Source organism: Aythya marila, assembly GCF_965140915.1.
Source record: "Aythya marila genome assembly, chromosome: 2".
In the NCBI taxonomy this organism is placed as follows: domain Eukaryota; kingdom Metazoa; phylum Chordata; class Aves; order Anseriformes; family Anatidae; genus Aythya; species Aythya marila.
The window spans coordinates 135,716,639-135,734,051 of NC_139043.1; the positions used below are offsets into that span (position 1 = coordinate 135,716,639).

Here is a 17,413-nt window from a genome sequence, read left to right on the forward strand (position 1 = left end):
GATGAAGTGCCACCTTGTGGTAAAAGAGATCTCCCTCGTTGTGATGGCTGAAAACAAAGACCAAGCTCCTCCTATAAAGGAGTCAAGAGTAGGCTCCCAAATTCCACTGCCCATTTTCTGTAGGCACAACTTAGAGACCTGCTAATTCTTTAGAAGAAAACATTTGCACTCTACAGCACAGTATAGGAAGGAAAAATCTATCACACTAATGCTAACGTTCAGTGTTGGCTTAGTGTTGAAGTCATGGAATCATTATCCCCAGTAAGTATGAGGAAGTCTCTGCTGACCTGACTTTTTAAAGACCTGCTTTATTGCATGGTGGTAAATTGCAAAGCTGAACTATAGGGTCAGCTCCGACAATTTCTTGAATATGAGCCTGTTATTTATTAGCCTCTCAGGGACTGCAATGAGACCTTTCTGCGTGCGTTTATAAAGACGAATTGTTGATGATGAAATTTTACATGCATCTTGCTGCAAAATATTAAAGTAACAAAGATTAAATTACACCGAGTTGGAATCGTCATTTATTTTCAAGCCGGGAGGATTGTGGTGGAGCAAAGCACAAAGAGTGCAGACATTGCAATCACAGCTGTCACTGCCTTACTCTCCCAAATTGGAAAGACGCCCCCTCACATATCAGTGCTGGGTACCTTCTGTCCTCATGGCTTTCAAATCAAAACGAGGATTCGTCTCAAAACAGGAGAAGGTGGAAGCATTCCTCAGTACATGTAACCCTGTAAATAATTTTCTAAACTAACTGGGAGATACCCCAGTTTTGCTAGCTCTTAGGCAACGTTCAGCCCTCTCTTTTACTGCTGCCCAGGTTGCAGTAGCAGCATTCTTGCTATCCTGAACTTTTAAAAATTGTGGTGTGTATCAATTGATGTAAGAATGGTTTATTATGACAGTGTTTTGTAGCCACTTTCACCTCCTGGACTTGAAATCAATTTCAGATAATGCAGAATTCAACTTCACACACACCTCTGAGCTAGATTCATTGTAATGTTCAGAACTCAGGGCTCCCAGTGCCAGCCAGATGTGTGCTGCATCTTGCCAGAGCAAGCACTGGGAACCTTTCTGGGGTTTCTCTCTCTGCCCCAGCAGGCTCCAGTGCCGTGCCTTCACCCCGAGCACGCTCAGCAGCTGAAGCCCTGGTGTGCTTGTTGGTTTGGAACCGCAGCGCAGGCATCTCGTAAAGGAATTTGGCTGCCTGTTGTGTAAAGCCTTTGGCAGTGGACTGTGATTTTATACCTCTGCTGCTGCCGTTAGCCACATTTCCTGCTGTTGTAAGCCTGCTCCCAGCAAATGGGAGCTAAACTGATTTACACGAAGCAATGATCTGGGCTTCTGCTCCTGCCTGCAGCCTGTGCAAGAAATATCATCTGTACCATTAGCAATTGCTTTTCCATTAGGCCCGTGGTTTAATATCGGTCCTGATTGTGTAATTAGATTTTCAGACAGTATTAAATACCTACAAAACTCTTGCGAGTGTTGTGGCTTAAATTGCATTAAGGATAATTTAGGTAGGAGTGATCTGATTTAGAGAATTGTAAAATAATTGGAAAATGATACAAAACAGAGGAGAGGACAATGCCTGTCAAAATGTTTTGATGTATTTCCACCAGATGATATCCAACAGCGGTTTTGCCAAGATGCACTTTCTCCAGATCCAAATTAGAAGTAGAGATGTTTGTGTTTTATAGAAGGATTTTTAACAGATTAAAAACTGCAAACCACTTCCCTTTTCTCCCATTTGAAATTATTCTGTTAAGCAGGTGTCTGAGTTTGGGGAATAATTTCTTTTTCTTTCATTTTAGGTTTACTATAACACAGATGATGAGAGAGAAGGGTAAGGCATTTGTTATTTCACAATTTTTTGTGGTTAGCAGTTCAAACTCATAGAATTTATCTGATTTCAGGCATAAAGACCTGAAATCAGATAAAACTGGTCCCCTCTCTCTCCTTTCCCATATGTTCTCCCATCCCTAATGGTAGGTGAGTAATAGGTGGAACTGGTCGAGGGAAGGTTTATTTTATGGTATCTTTCTTTTCCTTCCTGTGAACTGGCTTCTTTTTATACTTATTTTTTTTCTTCCATTTCCAAGTAAAACGGTTTGAAGAGCCATAAGGTTCAACGTAGGGTCAGGACAATATATTTGATAATAAAGTGTATTTTATATAAGAATTCTCAAATCATCTTAAAAAAATGAATAATGAAGCACGGAAATTTGCCCTGTTCCTGGAGGCTGTTTCACAGCACACGTGTATGTGACAAATATAGGAAATGCAGAGAAAATGCCCCAGTACCTTAGGAGATAAAGAGAGAATGGGAGTTCTTGGGAAGAGGGGAAGGCTGGAAATGGGAGCACCCACTGTCTGGCTTTGGAGGCACTGGAGAATTTCAGAAAGTCCCTAAAATAGTTAACAGATGTCACAAAATATGGGCTTTAGAGTCGGCCAATATTAATTGTGATGTGTGCAACCTCTATACTTTTGTAAGGTTCTCGAATCCCAAGTGAACACCCACAAAATGAGCTCACAAATGCCTGCAAAAGGTGGCCTGTGGCAGGCAGTGGCTGAGCACCAACAGCTAACATCGACTTCAAAATATGAGACTTTTTGAAACTCGCTGGGTTGTGTGGCCTTGGATTTTGGAAATGTGGTCAGTGTTTCCTGAGGCTGTCTCTGACCCAAAAGAGGAGGTGAACCAATGTGTAAATACGGCTCCACCTCCTTTCTTAGTTGCTTCTTTCCCCTGACTTCCCATGCCTAAATATTTAAGCAGTTAAGAGCCTTTGGTGTTTTTTCAAATAGCATGCAACATCGGAGTATATTTTCCTGTCACCTGTCCCAGTCAGTCAGTCCAGGCAACTTGAGAGGCTCGGAGAATTCAGATAAGCATCAAAAGCTAAATCTGTGCAGTTTCTGCAGTTACTTGAGTAGCTAGTGGAGTTTTTGCCAGAGAACAAAGTGAGGCATAACTGCTGCTGTTGTCCCTTCTCTGTTGGGAACAGTTTTATCCGTGACGTGGTCCCTGTTGTGTGTTTTCTAGTAGCAGTGTCCTGGTCAAGAGGATGTTCCGGCCTGTGGAGGAGGAGTTTGGTCCATCCCCTCTGAAACAAATGAAAGAAGAAGGCCTGAAAAGAGGTAACAGTTGTTCTAGTTGGTTGCTACTAATGCTCTGCGACTTCTGCCCTCAAGCAGAGAACTTGTTTGGCTCAGACCAAGGCAGTTGTTTGATGCTAGTGCAAATATGGGGCAGATGGGAGAAGATACCATCACACCTGCCAGTACAAGGAGGCATTTTAGCGAATGCTAGTAATGCTAAAAATGCTAGAATGCTAAAAAGCAGAAAATAAACACGAGAAAGAACTGGGGACTGTCTCAAGAAGGGATTAGGACACAAGTGTGTATAAAATGCAAAAAAGCTCGAAAGTTTCTTGGTGCATGGCCAAGCTGCATAGTTCATAAATGTTCTAGTAGCGAGTCTGTGGTTGTTTATTTTTAACTTTTGCTCCTCTTTTCTGTTCTGGCTGGGATCACAAACAAATATGCAAGATGCACTGGGTCAAATACAGAGACATTACACAGGCAAGCTCATGCTTGTACTCACTGCAGAGTTGAGATTAGCCTGAATAAAACCTCGAAACTTCCCTACCCAATTAGAAAATTAACACATGGAGAGATATCCTCCAGCTGACCCAGCTGAATTGTTTGTTTCCTTTAACTGCTTTTTGTTGTCTTTAGAGAGTACTGCCACAGTCACAGTTCGTATGTGCTGCAAGAGAAGTCCAGCTCCTGTTTTCCAGTTCAGTGCAGGTTAACTTGAGTAACATTCAAGCAGTGGTTTAGGCAGAGCTGTCAAATTCACGTGAAGGTAACGATGAGCATGTGGTGGCTTTGTCCACAAAATATGCTTTGTGTACAGTCACAATGCAGAGCTATATACGTGATAAAACACCACACTGCCACGGTTGGGCACTGGAGAATATTTGCCGTTCCTTCAGTCTCCCAGGTTCTGTCACATAAGCTTATTGGAGAACCCAGGGGTTGGACCGAGCTATGAAACTCAAACTCACACATGTTTTGAGGGTCACCCATTAGTTTATGAGACAACAAGGCAGCAATGTGTAGAAGTGAGCTCAGCTGTTCTTATCTATTGCACTTGTAAAACTCATTTGAGCTTGTTAGGAACACTTTCTATAATCCTAAATTTTCTCTGTTGGTGCAGATGGTGTGCTTGAAGCAGGGGAAGCATACAAGACTACAGGATGGAGATTGGTATCTCTGTAGAATGAATGTAAACATATTCTTCCTTTAATTAAGTCTCCAATTAGTAATGTGAGGTCAGCACTGACCACAGGATCGTATCTGTTTGACTCAAGGCCTTGACCAAATTCACATTATCAATGTGAGCTCCATCAAGCAGAAGGGGACAGCCACAAGGGCTGCATAAAGATCTGTCTTTTGCTGCAGTTTCACCTGGGTTTCCCAGCTGGAAGCCTGGAGACTTTCCTGCAGGGAGATATTGATTTGCTTTGATTATTCCTGTCCTTTACTGTGGTTAGTTGTTTTAATATCATCCAGGAATTTCAACCATTTTGAGGGGAAGATTTGAAAGAAAAAAAATGTTTTTCAACTGGTGACAAAACTATGCTAAATAATTAAATCCAGGAGAGGCACGGAGCCGGAGAAGCTGGAGGATGCTCTCTTCCTGCTCAGTGTTTCTCGCAACTTGGGCTGTGCTGGCTGGAGGCCAAGCCTCTTCCAGCATAGCCTTTGCTCTGGTGAACTTCCTGCCATCAGGAGCCCTACATCTGGGGTTGTGCTGCTGGAGCGCAGCTCCATTTGAACCTACCCACTTGACAATCCTGTCTTTGCCACAGGAGTCACCGGGTATTAAAATCTTCTGCTGTTTTTCCCAGGCTTAGCTGTAACAGATTTTTTTCTCCCAGATTTATTTGGTACATCAGCATCAATAACTTGAGAGCAGGTATAGGTGGGGCTGTAATATTTGAGAAAGAGCAGGTCTGATACGAGGAAATATGCATAGCAGGCAACGTAATCCCAAGGTGGCTCATTATCAGGGCAACACAGGTAAGTAGCACCCAGTGAGGGGTCCAAGCCCAGCCAAAGAGCTGAAGTTTCACCTCTGCCTGCTGGAGCTAATTGTAATATTCTCCAGTGGAAACAGAAGTATTAGGGGAAGAATAATCTCCCTTCACGAGAACAGGGATCCAAAAGGCTTTGCAAACCCCCAGTCAAACAGGGTTCATATCCTCACACAGGTAGCCGCATCTTTTTGAATTTGTCTTTCATCTCCTTGGCCTCTAAGGGAGGTACAAGTGCCCAGCCATGTGAAGTATGTTAATCTGCACCAGCTGTGCTGCGTGGCTAGTCACTCAGCTGGGCTCGTGGCCCTTTTCTGTGTTCTCACTAACAGTTTTCAAGTCATTGTACCTCTCAGACTTCAGTGGGAGTTTCCTATTAATTATAAACCCAACAGCCCTGTTACAAGTCAGGGTGATTTCCAGTCCTGCAGTTTTCAGCCTGAACAAAACAATATTTTGCTCTAGTTTTTGTCTCTTCAGAGAGTTAGGTTAAACTATTCTCAAGAATTTTGGATTCATAAGAACTTGAGTTTTGTGAACCATCCCCGTGGAGCACAGAATTCACTCGGTGGCTCTGGTAGCTGAAGAATTTGTGCCTGGGCAATCTGTGAAAAGTCCAAATGTAGTAAAAGAAAGCTTGGTCACAGCTACCAGCCCTGCTTTCCTTGGGCTTGAGGTTCTCCCTGCTGTTGTGCCAGCACAAAGGTCTGTGGGCTGCCTTAGCACCTGCAGCATGGACCTGGTTAGTCTGAAGGACTCAGAAAACAGGGTTATTTTTGCATTTGCATCTGCTCTTTGAGATAGTTCACCTGCAGGAGGATTCTCAGGGACAGGCCAGAATAACAGGGCACAAGGTGGTCAGTCCTTCTGAATTAAAGGTGCAAAAATCCCACCATTGACCCCGATGCCTGGTTTTGTAGACCAAGACACGAGACTGATCTGGGCAGCCGAGTTTTAAACCTTTTTTCAGCCATTTGAAAACACGGGCAAAGAAGCTACAGTTCAGTGCAAATGGGCCTGCTGCAGTCTTAAACTGAGAATTAGCTTCCAAACAGTTGCTTCTTTAAGAAAAATGCCATCTACAAGTCACCTCCTGTGAAATTAAATCACCCAATGAAGATCTCCTTTGGACTCCAAGGGTGATGAGTTTCAAAATTACCTTTTCCCATCGTGGCACCAGTGCAGTCTGTCATGCAGACGTATCTAAGAGTATACGTGTACCTAACATAGAGTACTGCTAGTTGAAAAGGCAGTTTATTCAGGAAAAATCAATTTCACAACATCTTATTTAACGTGTTATTTTACCCAAGTAATGCGAAATTCCACCTAAACCACTTCTCCAGTATTCACGTTTATTCACTTTGCGTGTGTTTGCTTTGCTTTTGCCATGTAATCTCTGTCAGATTACCATTTCCTATCCTTTTTGTTGCCTTTTGTCTCAGAAGTTTAGCTACAACTAACTCTTTTTGTACCTGCCTGCTTTGCTCTTGCCATGTAATTTTGCCTTTTCTGAATGTCTTTCCCAGTCTTTGGGATGCAGCCTGGAGAGGTGCAAGCCAAGACCCAGGTATAGAGCCCCAGCTATATATATTTTTTTTTCCTGGAGCTTCTCCTATTTAAGTACATGAAGGTTTAAATTCCTGAAGATATAGATTTCTCATATTACATTAAATCAACTGCATTTTCTTTGTGTACTTTCAAAGCAACCACAGTGTGTCTTCCATCACTGCTGATATGAGATATTTTTTTAAAGTGAAAACCAGCTTCAGCACTTCGTTTTATCTGTCATGGATTAATATTTGTTTTTCTACTCTTTGTGGGGTGTTTCATCTGTTTGATTGACTGGACCTGCTCCAAGCTTGACTTTTTTTCTCTTTCAGTGCTTTTGTATGTGAGGAAGGAGACGGATGAGGTGTTTGATGCTTTGATGCTGAAATCACCCACAGTAAAGGGGCTAATGGAAGCGGTAAGTATCCAATGTCCTCACGTTGTTTATCCTCTTCGGTAAGAAAATCTTGAGACTTGAAACGTGTTGCTGAGATATAATATAGAGACGAAGTTACTCTCAAATATATTTAAAGCATTTCATAAGGGCTTTCTGGAGCACACCTCCGAAATGTTGGCGTGTTCTGAATTGAGTGCTGTCAGCAGGTTGCTGAGATAAAATAGACTCGCAGAGCTGACTTACTGGAGACCTGACCCTTGAGGAATGGCAGTAATTAACCAGTGCTAAGGAAGCAGTGAGATGAAGGACCCGCTTTCTGAAACACTTCTTTCTGAACCGATGGTTCAGAGCCTGTCGAATCTTTTCCTGCAGTGCTCACTGGTGTGTTCACAGCCAGCTTTTAAAGAAGAGGCCCAAGGATGCAGCGTTTCCATGTGAATTTCATATGGCTTTTGCGCAGTTGCTTTTTCAGCGTACAGTTCGTGAGGCAGTGCAGGCAGCTCATTCATACCTCCCGTCTCAAATGCTTTCTCCAGCCTTCACTCCAGAGTGACCTACTCAGGCCTGCCTCTTTTCTGCTTCTTTGACTTGAGTGTTTGTTATCTGTAACTGTATTTTCACATTTATTCCTACTCATATGAGCTGATGGCTCGTAGATGTGTGAAATTTGGTGAGTGAAGAGTGAAGAAGCCAACGTGTCTCATTGCTTAGGTGGGGGCAACTAGCATGAGACTGACCTGCAGGACACTGAGCTGATTTCCAGCCTTGGCTACATGTAGGAAAGAAGATGGGAATGGGTGAAAGTGTCTCTAGAGAGCTCAGCTGGGTGCTAGAAGTATATGTAGCCATGCTCTCATAAAATTATCAGTGTCTTGTTGTATGTATCAAACACTTAGCATGCAGCAAAGAGCTATTTGGCCAGAAGCAGAAAGTAAAGCTAGCTGTGACTGCAGGCCAGTTGTTGGGCAGAACACTTCTGTACAATAAAAGCGAGGCTTCACTTGAAGAGGCTGCAATCTGATTCATGATAAACATAATTTTATCTTGGCTTTGTGTGAAAAGTCAGTTATTATCCTTCCATAACCCTTCAAGCTAACATTAATATATTATTTTCAGTGTTCAGTGCCTCTCCATGCCTGTTCTCCAGCTACTGCGTAACATAAAAACAAAGCTGGTCCAGAACTTTTCTGCATAGCTCCTTCAGCACAGGTTTCTGCATACCTCTCTCAGCACAGCTGCTGACTCAGTGGCATGTTTTCAGCATCAGAGAAATCTGATCTGTTGTAAAATGTCCCAGATCACTGAAAGGAACACAGTCAGGAAATTTTAATTCTCTTTGGTAGGATATAATGGGTAAGTGAATGCCAAAGAGCTGTCAAACTGCATACTTTTAAATACTCTCTCTGCAGTCTTTACAGCAAATAATATAATTTGGAAATTGCACGCATCCTAAATGCTCACTTCTAAACTCAGTATAAAGATCCTAGAAACCAAGGCTCTGAATTTTATAGATCCCCAGTTCCGAAAGGCAACACCAACGATCCTGATTCATGCCCTCCTTCTCTATTTGCATATTAAACATATTTTTCATTGGCTTGTTTATCACTATTCCTGGTCTGTATCTTTCTTCTAGCTTTCCATGGTTAATGACACTGTTTTCTCAGGTCCTATGTTTATTTTATTGTCTCATATACTCACTTTCCAAATGAACAATCAGATTCCTTCTTTTATTACATTACATTTATACATGTCTGTGTGTCCTTCCAACCAAGGTAGGGCAATGTACCAGACCACTCCACAGAAATAAGTCGGCAGAGATGTTTTTATACATGCTTCGACCAGCCTTTACTATCTTCCTGACTCCAGCAGAGAAAGCATTTCTGGTGGCTTGTGCAATCGGATGTGTGCTACAGACAGGCTTGCCATGGCAAGGGGGTGCAGTGCCACTCTGAGCTCAGGCATCCTAAGGGAAGCAGAGAATTCTCTACTCAGGGAACTGGAAAATGGAGATGATGAAGGAAAATACTCTAAATAAAGATATCTTTCATTACTGTATTATATCATGCTTGGGATCAGGTGAGAAATCCTGTTTTGCATGGAGGCTGGCCAGCAGCGTTTTTCCCCCTGAGCTGGCATCAAAACTGTTTCAGAAGAGGGTGTTAAGTGAGATGCCCTAGCAGATGCCAGCTGTCTGCTTTCTCAGATTCTGCAGCAGGACTTAGCACATTTGCACTGGAGACTCGTTTTCTGAGCCTTGTGAGTAGGAGGCTCTCCCATACCCCCACTCGGAGCCTCGCTTCAGCAGCTCGCCATTTAGTATAATTGGTTGAATCCTTAGGGGTTCCTGAGAAATGTGCTTATTCAGTCAGCTGGAAGTCTTTCCCAAAGCTCACTAATCCCTCCATGTTATATAAACCCCACACCTGTCACAGGCAGTGTGACAGGCAGGGCTTTCTCAGCTCTACCTCCCAGAGCTTGTGTAGGAAGTGGTGTCCCAGAGTCCCAAACCACTCTGAGCAACATTTGGTGTGGGTGAGTGTTAGGTATCCCAAATATCTTAGGGAAGTTTTATGCTGGAATGTGCGGAACGCTGTGTATTAGCTGCTGTTAAACCTCCTTGGCACAGGGCTCTTTCTCCGTGCTTGTTTACTTGCGTGGAGTCAGCGAAAAGTGTCTTCAGCCCTCATCTTTACAGGATCGCTAGGCTTCAGAGTTAACGCCCCAGAGAAGGAGCTGCAGCATTTCCTCACGTTCACACAGCAGTTGTGATGTTTTCAGCAGTTTCAGGCTGCAGTTTTCCTGGTACTATTACAAAGGATTTTCTTCCACAGCCTGATGAAATGGAGCCATTTTTATTACTGCTGTACACGAAAGCTTAAAATTAGGTGTACAACAAAGCCACAGACACAAAAGTCCAGTACCAGTTTGCACACCTAATATCATTCTACTCAGACTTCGGTAAGCAAAGCTAGAAGGTAAAAAAGGAAAGGAAAACATGGAAGTTTCTATGGAAACTTCTCAAAGACAGACGAGATTTGCTGAATACTCTAACACCTGCCTGCCCCAGAGGAGTCACTGGCCTCAGGTCAGGCAGCTGCCCTCCGTGGGCAGCACAGGAGGAGGCACTGAAGGAAAGGAGATTTTGTGTCCTACGCAGGGACAAGGCAAGTCTGGTCACCCTTATTCTACCTTGTTTGGAGGAAAACCTTGAATTTTGGAGCACGTTATTGGAACCTCCTTGTCAGATGCATTTCCACACCATGCACAGAGCTCCTTAGCTCTCTGGATGGAAGCCATGCCTGAGGTTCAACCTGTGGCTGTTTGAATCTGTCCTTGGTGCTGAGTTTTATCCATCATTTGCTTTTCATTTTCTGTTTCATCGTGACTGCTTTAATTTACTTTTCTAAAATACGACTTCTTCTCAACAGAAGTCTGAGCACTTTGAGCACAAACAGAAAGAAAGGATTTAACAGTGACTGAAGTTTGGCAGTCTTTAAGGATTTTAAATTGTGTATTCCACTTCTCTAATGCAGAAGATAAGAGTCAGCTACTTAGCTGCAACCTCATTTCACTTGGGAAGAGCAGGAAGTTTACTTTGTTTAGCAGTAGATTACCACAGCACATTAATCACTGACAAAAAGAAATAATCTTTTTTTCTATAATTATTTTGCCTCTTGGGAAAATCTTCTTCAAAAGTATGAGTGGTGAGACCTGCTCCCTCAAAAAAGAGTCATAATTTGGAAAGGAAACTTGTCTCAGACTGAGGGCTCAGGGACATGAGCTCCATGAACACACCATGGGGTTGTTGCAGAATGGACATCCAAAGAAGTCACTCAACACCCTGCTGCAAAGCAGTACCAAAGCAATCCAGCAAAGTGTTTGTTGGTGCTGGTAGTTTGTCAGCTAAGTTCTCCCTTCAAAATTTTTTCTCTATTTTCTGCTTTATCACTTGAGTGGATGTCAAGGGATTGATTTTAGAAGTCCTTTACCTTGTTAACAGACTTGTCAGAGGCATCTCGTCTTGTTACCTGTATATTCAGACGTCCGCCAAATATTGTCATCATTTTACTACCCAGTAACTAAGCTGAATCAACTGCCCGTGAATACAGAAGCTTCCTAATCCTGTGTGTAGCATGCTTGTAGCCCTCTTGTAGGAAAAGGTACCTTGAAGATACTTTTCAGACAAAAGAAGTACCATGAAGGATCCTGTTAGTTTAACAGATGAAGGATCCTGTTAGCTCAACACATTTTGAAATGCCATTGGGAAATAGAAATGTTTTTGTTGAACCATCAATCCATCGGGTCCTGTTGTGTTGGTACTCATCTTTCTTCTACCTGGGGTAAGGATCCTTTGCTTTCGTGAGTCTAAAAAATCAGAACAAGAAGAGGCAGAAAGGATGCTGATCAGATTGAAATTCCTGGGTAGAATCCAAACCTGGGAATAGTGTTGACTCCTCAAGTGGAGCAGTAGGAGATGCTGAAGCAGTTTTGATGACTCACACCTAGGAAAATTACAGTCTCCGAGTTTCTGGATGGAAAGGTAGTATTTTTTTAATCAAGACTTTTAGGATTATTCCTCCCCAAATCGTCCTTAAATGAATAGTGTGATAGTGAGAGACCTTTCTGTATAGCTATCCTGTTGAAGTTTGCAGAGATAGTGTTTTAATGCCTTATGTACAGAGAAAGGTGATGACATCCTATTCCTCATTAGTCTTTAATGATGTTTCTTTTGTTCTGATTTCAGATCTCTGAGAAATACGGGCTCCCAGTCGAAAAGATTGCAAAACTTTATAAGAAGAGCAAAAAGGGGTAAGTAAACCAACACTAGCTAGGAACTATGGCAGGAGCCTTTAGAAGTATTCAGGGATCCAAGCCATACTTGGGGCATCATTATGCTGGACGGTATAAACACTTCTAGGATACACGCCCACAACCCTAAAATCTTACTGTTTATGGAGACTGCAAGGGGTGTCAGAGGTAGGAAAATCCAGGCTGTGTCTGACCAGAATTCAGGCTGCGCTTGCTGCAGGGGTTTCAGACGAGTAAATTTAGTCATGAGCATCACAGCTGTGGTTTTAGAATAGCTAGGCTGCTGCTCCTTATCGTAAATCTGAATCTCTCCATTTTAACTTCCTTATGTCTTTACCTCGTGACTACTTCCACAAGTGGCAGCCTGTAATCCAAAGGCTGTAAGGGGCTGTGGGGCAGGTCTCAGAGCTGATTCTCACTCTTGTCCCTGTACTGGCGTGTGCTGCAGTCTCTTCCTGCATCACTGTCAGGTTAGCTAAGTGCATGCGTGTGGTGGAGGGCATGGCTTTCCCTTTTGCTCTTCTGGTACGTGAAAATACTGATTTTTGCCTTTGTCACCAGTATCCTGGTAAACATGGATGACAACATTATTGAGCACTACTCCAATGAGGACACGTTCATCCTGCACATGGAGAGCATGCTTGAAGGCTTCAAGATCACGCTGACTGAGATCTAGCCTCAGGCAGAGCCCTTTTTGTAAGGAACCACAGCATTTCATTCTCCTTGGAAAGCAGAAGATTCCCCAGGAACTTGACAGACATTGATCAGAGAAACTGTTACAAGACTGGTTTGCAAACATTGTCCATTCTGCACGCCCACTGCATATAGGCTTGGGTTTGTCAAGCGCAAGGCCACTCGTTAACCTGGTCCCTTATTTATTGTTCCCCATTCTCCAGTGTACAAGCAGTTACCAGCCCCCAGATCTGTTACCAGGTGATCCACTGCAAATGTGAAATGCAGCGTCTTCATCCACACTTTAATGTGGATAAACTCATTCTAAAACACGTTAAGGAACCGTGCTGGTCCAGTTTCAGAAAACTGGGATAAATCGCTTTAACAGAGCTCACTCCACCATTGCTAAAATAAAAAAAGGGTTAAGTGCTAAAGATGGGGAAAGTGGCTGACAAGAGTTCACTTGCTCAGACTGATCCGTATCTCTCTCTAGTGTATAGTCTTGCCAAATACCTCTGGTAGTTCTCAGCACGTAGCAATGAGGACTTGTAAGTAAGGCATTCAGCTACAAATGTCACTTGTAAGTAAATGGTAAAGAAACCATTTTAACCTTGTATATAATGTTTATAATATGCAATAATATATTTTAACTACCGTATGTGGGCACGTTTACTGCCACTATGTTTTTGTATGTATTGGGCTTAGGGTTTAACAGAAACTTTCCTAGAAGATTAGATGTCTGCGATCTGTTAAGGAGTGTGTGCTGAGAAGTTGATGGCTGTGTCTGCGTTCAAGCACTCCACCCTTGCCCACCCAGTTTGATACTGAAATGTTGGAGCAAACGGCGCTGCAGTGTTTGGAGTGCTCTGGCACAGCGGGGCCCACGTCAGGTGCCCAGGTCCTGGTTGTAGGTAATTGAGGGCCCCATCCAGCTGTCACGAAATCCTAGAGGTACCCGTCTGTCTGCTGCCTGGCGTGCCTGGAGGTGCAGGAGGGACTTCTGCTTGTTCTGCTGGTGGAGTGGGGGCTCTCAAAATGGGCCCATCTCAAACCTGTGGAGGGAAAGGTGCTTTCCCCAGCAGCCTGCTCCTTAAAGCATTCCTCTAGACTGTAAGAAACAGGACTCCAAACTCTTCTTCTTAAGGGAATTTGCTCTTGTATCTCCGTTGAATAATGCCATTTTGATTCCTAGGACAGCTGGATGAGGTAGAAACCTGGGCTTTTTATGGAAACTGGAACAATTTTGCCGGTGGAGACCAAGAGTGGCCACAGCTGAGGTGTGGAGATAGATCTCTCTCACAAAGGCTGGATCTGAGCCCAGGCTGAGCTACAAAGTCATGCCATCGAATTCCACCTCTGTCTCAGGAATTGTGTGAGAGAGAAAGGCTGCAGGCTGATCACATCAGAAAAGGGATCCAAGGCCTGAATGTCCCCAGCGCATCCAAACCTGGCACCTGTCTCCCTCCTTTCCAGCTCCTTTGACTGTCTCAGAGAGCTCCTCACACAGCACACGGTCCTGGGGGTTTCAGTGGTGAGCAGTTCATTCCCCATGCACTGTACGAGGACCCCATGAGACAGACAGAAACGTGGGGCCTTTCCTATATGTAGTCTTTGTTTCCTTACTTTTTTCCTTCTAAAATCTGTTTTTCATTTAGGCACAGTATTTTTGTTTCTCATTAGCTGGTTAATGATGTAAAGAAACACCACCTGGTTTAACAGTGCTCATTCTCTAGTGTTTGAGTGGTGTGGAGCTATTTACATCCAAGCAAAGGACTTGGAATAGCTGACCAGCCTCATTTGGTCACATTTTTGCATGAATTGTCCTGCAAGCTCTTGCACGGTTTCTTAACTTCATTAGCAATAACATCTCATTGAAATCTGTTCTTCAAATAGAAATGTCAGGCACCTCTAAAAGGTTCTGTGGGACCAGAACCTGTGGAGGCTCCAGGCTGTTCGTGTCAGAGCTAGCATAACCACACTCCAGGTATATCTGCAAAACAAAGTCTTTGTTCTCTGTGTCTGTCTTCCTCTCACCTTCTCTGTTCATTTGCTTTGTGCTTTTCTTCCTTATCGTGCTGAGCTGTGCACTAATTCCATTGTATTTTTCCAAATACACGCTCAGCAAAGATGCTCTCGCTACCTCGCCTAAGAGCAGACAAGGGATACAAGGGATTTAGGGAGATTTGATTTGTTTCTGCTTGCCTCGGGCTCAGATAAAAAGTCTACGCTGACAGCCCAGATAGCTTTCTTCCCAAAGAAAAATAGGGCAGTTTTAGCAGGTGTGTAGGTATGTAGGTATTTGAGCCCTGGCTCTGCCCCTAACAAAGCTGCCATCCAAAAAGTCTCACTTACAGGCAATCTGGGCTGGGTCGTGGTGTGCTGCATTACGAGAGCTTGGGGTTCACAGAGCAGGGCAGGGCTGTCCTGGCAGCACCAGCACGCAGGTTAATATTTCGCTCTTGTTTTACACAGGGGTGGATCTTCTTTTGTAAGCTGAGCTAGGACCTGCTGGGTGCTGCAGCATCTTGCACTGCAAGGATCAGCAAGAGCTGCAATGCTCCAGGAAATACTGGGGCTTAAGGAGCTGAGCTGCCTTTCCAATGCCATTTTAGGAGCTTTAGGTCAGGCACTGTCCAGGGAAGGAAAGTTGTTTCCAAGATTAACTGAAAGCTTTTCTAAATATATCTGTAAGTGTACAAATTGCTGGTCAGTAGCAAGAGAGCCGATCCTCCTGCCTTTATTTTCATCTCACAGTCTCAGTGAAGGTAGCAGGGCTGAGGAAGAAGAGTAAGACTTACCCAGATAGTAAGAGTATTTTAAATCAGCTACTAGATGCATCATGAGCACCAAAGACATTACAAAGAGCACACCACCCAGCACCCAGTTGGCTGTAGCTACAGCATCAGCTGCTGGAGGAGCACTGAACCCCAGGTGCTGGTCACAGCAAGCTACAAGCTCTCGGGGTTCACCACCTCTGAGGGCTTGTTGGTCAAAGTCAGGATGCCGAGGCGATGGGGAAGGGCCAGTATTAGTAACGCAAACTTCTGAAGCAGGGGCCCTGCTTTGTGCCCTGCTTGATTCAAAGGTCACGAGGAGTACAAAGTTCTTACATATGTATTGTTTAAATGTACATGTTGCTTTTGTTTCATGACAAAGATTGATTAGCACTGTATCTTCTGAGTTAAATGGAAGCAAGATTTGGCTATGGTTCAGCAGGGGACAGAAGTATCTGTGTCCTCCTTTTGTCTCTTTGTGGCACTGCAATGTTTTTTTTTTTTTTTTTTCAAAGGAACAAAACTCTCACTTCCTTTCCTTCTTCAAGACAGCAGTCTTGAACCTTAGCTAGTGTAACCTCAAGGGTGGCTTGCTGCTCAGCTCATTTTCCATATGAAGAGTGAGAGCTGTGTTGTGCCTGCACATGTGTTAGTTTTGAAAGACGCTGACGGAGAGATGCAAAAGGCAGAGCAGGCTTCTAAGCTTTAACTTCTGTTCCTACCACAGATTCGGCACTATGACTGTCCATTTGATGGTTTATTATGCAAACCCAAACCTCAGCCTTAAGTTGCCTTCTACACAGTCAGGTGCTTATATGCTTATATCCCCAAAATAAAGTGCATCTTTTCAGCGAAGCGTTGTTGGTGTATGATGATATCCTCATCAAGATATTCTGGAGGATTTTTATCACTGAACATTAAGAAAGAAAGAAAATAGCTTCTCTCTTTCTTTCTCTCTCTCTCTCTCTTTTTTTTTTTTTCTCTCTGTGTGTCTTCTCTCATGAAGTCTTTGGTCAATGGAATTCAGAGATCAAGTGTCTTTCTTTCTTGTCTATTTTCCTCTTTCAGTCTACGGATGGTTTAAATGTAAATGAATTCAACAATTAGTAAACGCTGAACTCTCCAGCTGTCAGAGTTGCTGCATATTGATCGATGCGGGACTGGAAAGGAGTGTTTTATGGCTTTCAAATGTAAAGCTTACAAAATGTTTTATATGCTCTTCCATTTCCTATGAATTGAGACAAGATACAAACAAGAGTGTTTGTGCCAAAGGTTGTGACAAGCCCTCTCTGGCAAAAAAAAATATGAAACTTTATGTATAAATAGTGTGCTTTTATATTAAGAAAATAGCTCATGTAACTTAATAGTGTTGCAACTGGGAGAGGGGTTTGATAAACTGTAAATACAGTTATTTTATTTTTTGTACATTTTTAAGAAGGACAAAAATAAATATTCCTATGTATGAGATAATATTTCTGTTGCTCTGGTGTGTGTTACTGCAAAATGGGGATTGAGTTCCTATTTCTGAGCCCAGAAAACTTTCCAAAAAGAAGAAAAAGGGAATTCATGCTACCAAGAAAAGAAAGACAGTAACTGAAAAAAAATAATCACCAAAACTTTTTTTTGTGATTTTTTCTGTAAATGTAAATATATTTACAGCTTTTACATTTTAGGTGGTGCCTACTGGTGACAAAAGTGGCCTCTGTGTGTGGTGTAGGAGCAGTGATGTGGCAGTGGTCCAGGGGTCCTTAGGACCCAGAAGCGAGCAGCATCTGGCAAAGGCAGAAATTTGGGCTGATTTTAGTCCCAGCAGAATATGGAACAGATAGGTGAATGTTGGTTTTCCATCAGCAAAAACAATGTGAGTTTATTAATCATCCTGTCTCTCTGTCCCTCCCTTTCTTTACCCCAGATTGTCAATCCATAGCAAAGGCTTGGCTGAGGTATCCTAACATAGAAAACATAATTTAGTGGCTGTCTGATGAATAGGAAGGGGGAAGAAAACTAATCTGTTTACACTTACTAACGTTTCAGTCTTCCCTAAGCTCACACATTTCTTTCTCCCTCACCACTTTTCCGCCAAATGTTTAATTAGCATTGTG

General features: G+C 43.1%; 1 protein-coding gene across 2 annotated transcripts in view; it reads left to right on the top strand.

The window, feature by feature from the left end:
- The window catches only part of GRHL2 (grainyhead like transcription factor 2), a 60,374-nt gene extending 43,614 nt beyond the window's left edge, over nucleotides 1-16,760 (top strand). For both annotated transcript variants that reach the window (XM_082754323.1, XM_082754324.1), the window contains exons 12-16: nucleotides 1,818-1,849; nucleotides 3,053-3,147; nucleotides 6,992-7,077; nucleotides 11,801-11,865; nucleotides 12,427-16,760. In XM_082754323.1, coding sequence (XP_082610449.1) covers nucleotides 1,818-1,849; nucleotides 3,053-3,147; nucleotides 6,992-7,077; nucleotides 11,801-11,865; nucleotides 12,427-12,541 — 393 coding nt within the window. In that variant the 3' untranslated portion in view covers nucleotides 12,542-16,760. The remainder of the gene's footprint in view (nucleotides 1-1,817; nucleotides 1,850-3,052; nucleotides 3,148-6,991; nucleotides 7,078-11,800; nucleotides 11,866-12,426) is intronic.
- Nucleotides 16,761-17,413: the final 653 nt, after the last annotated feature.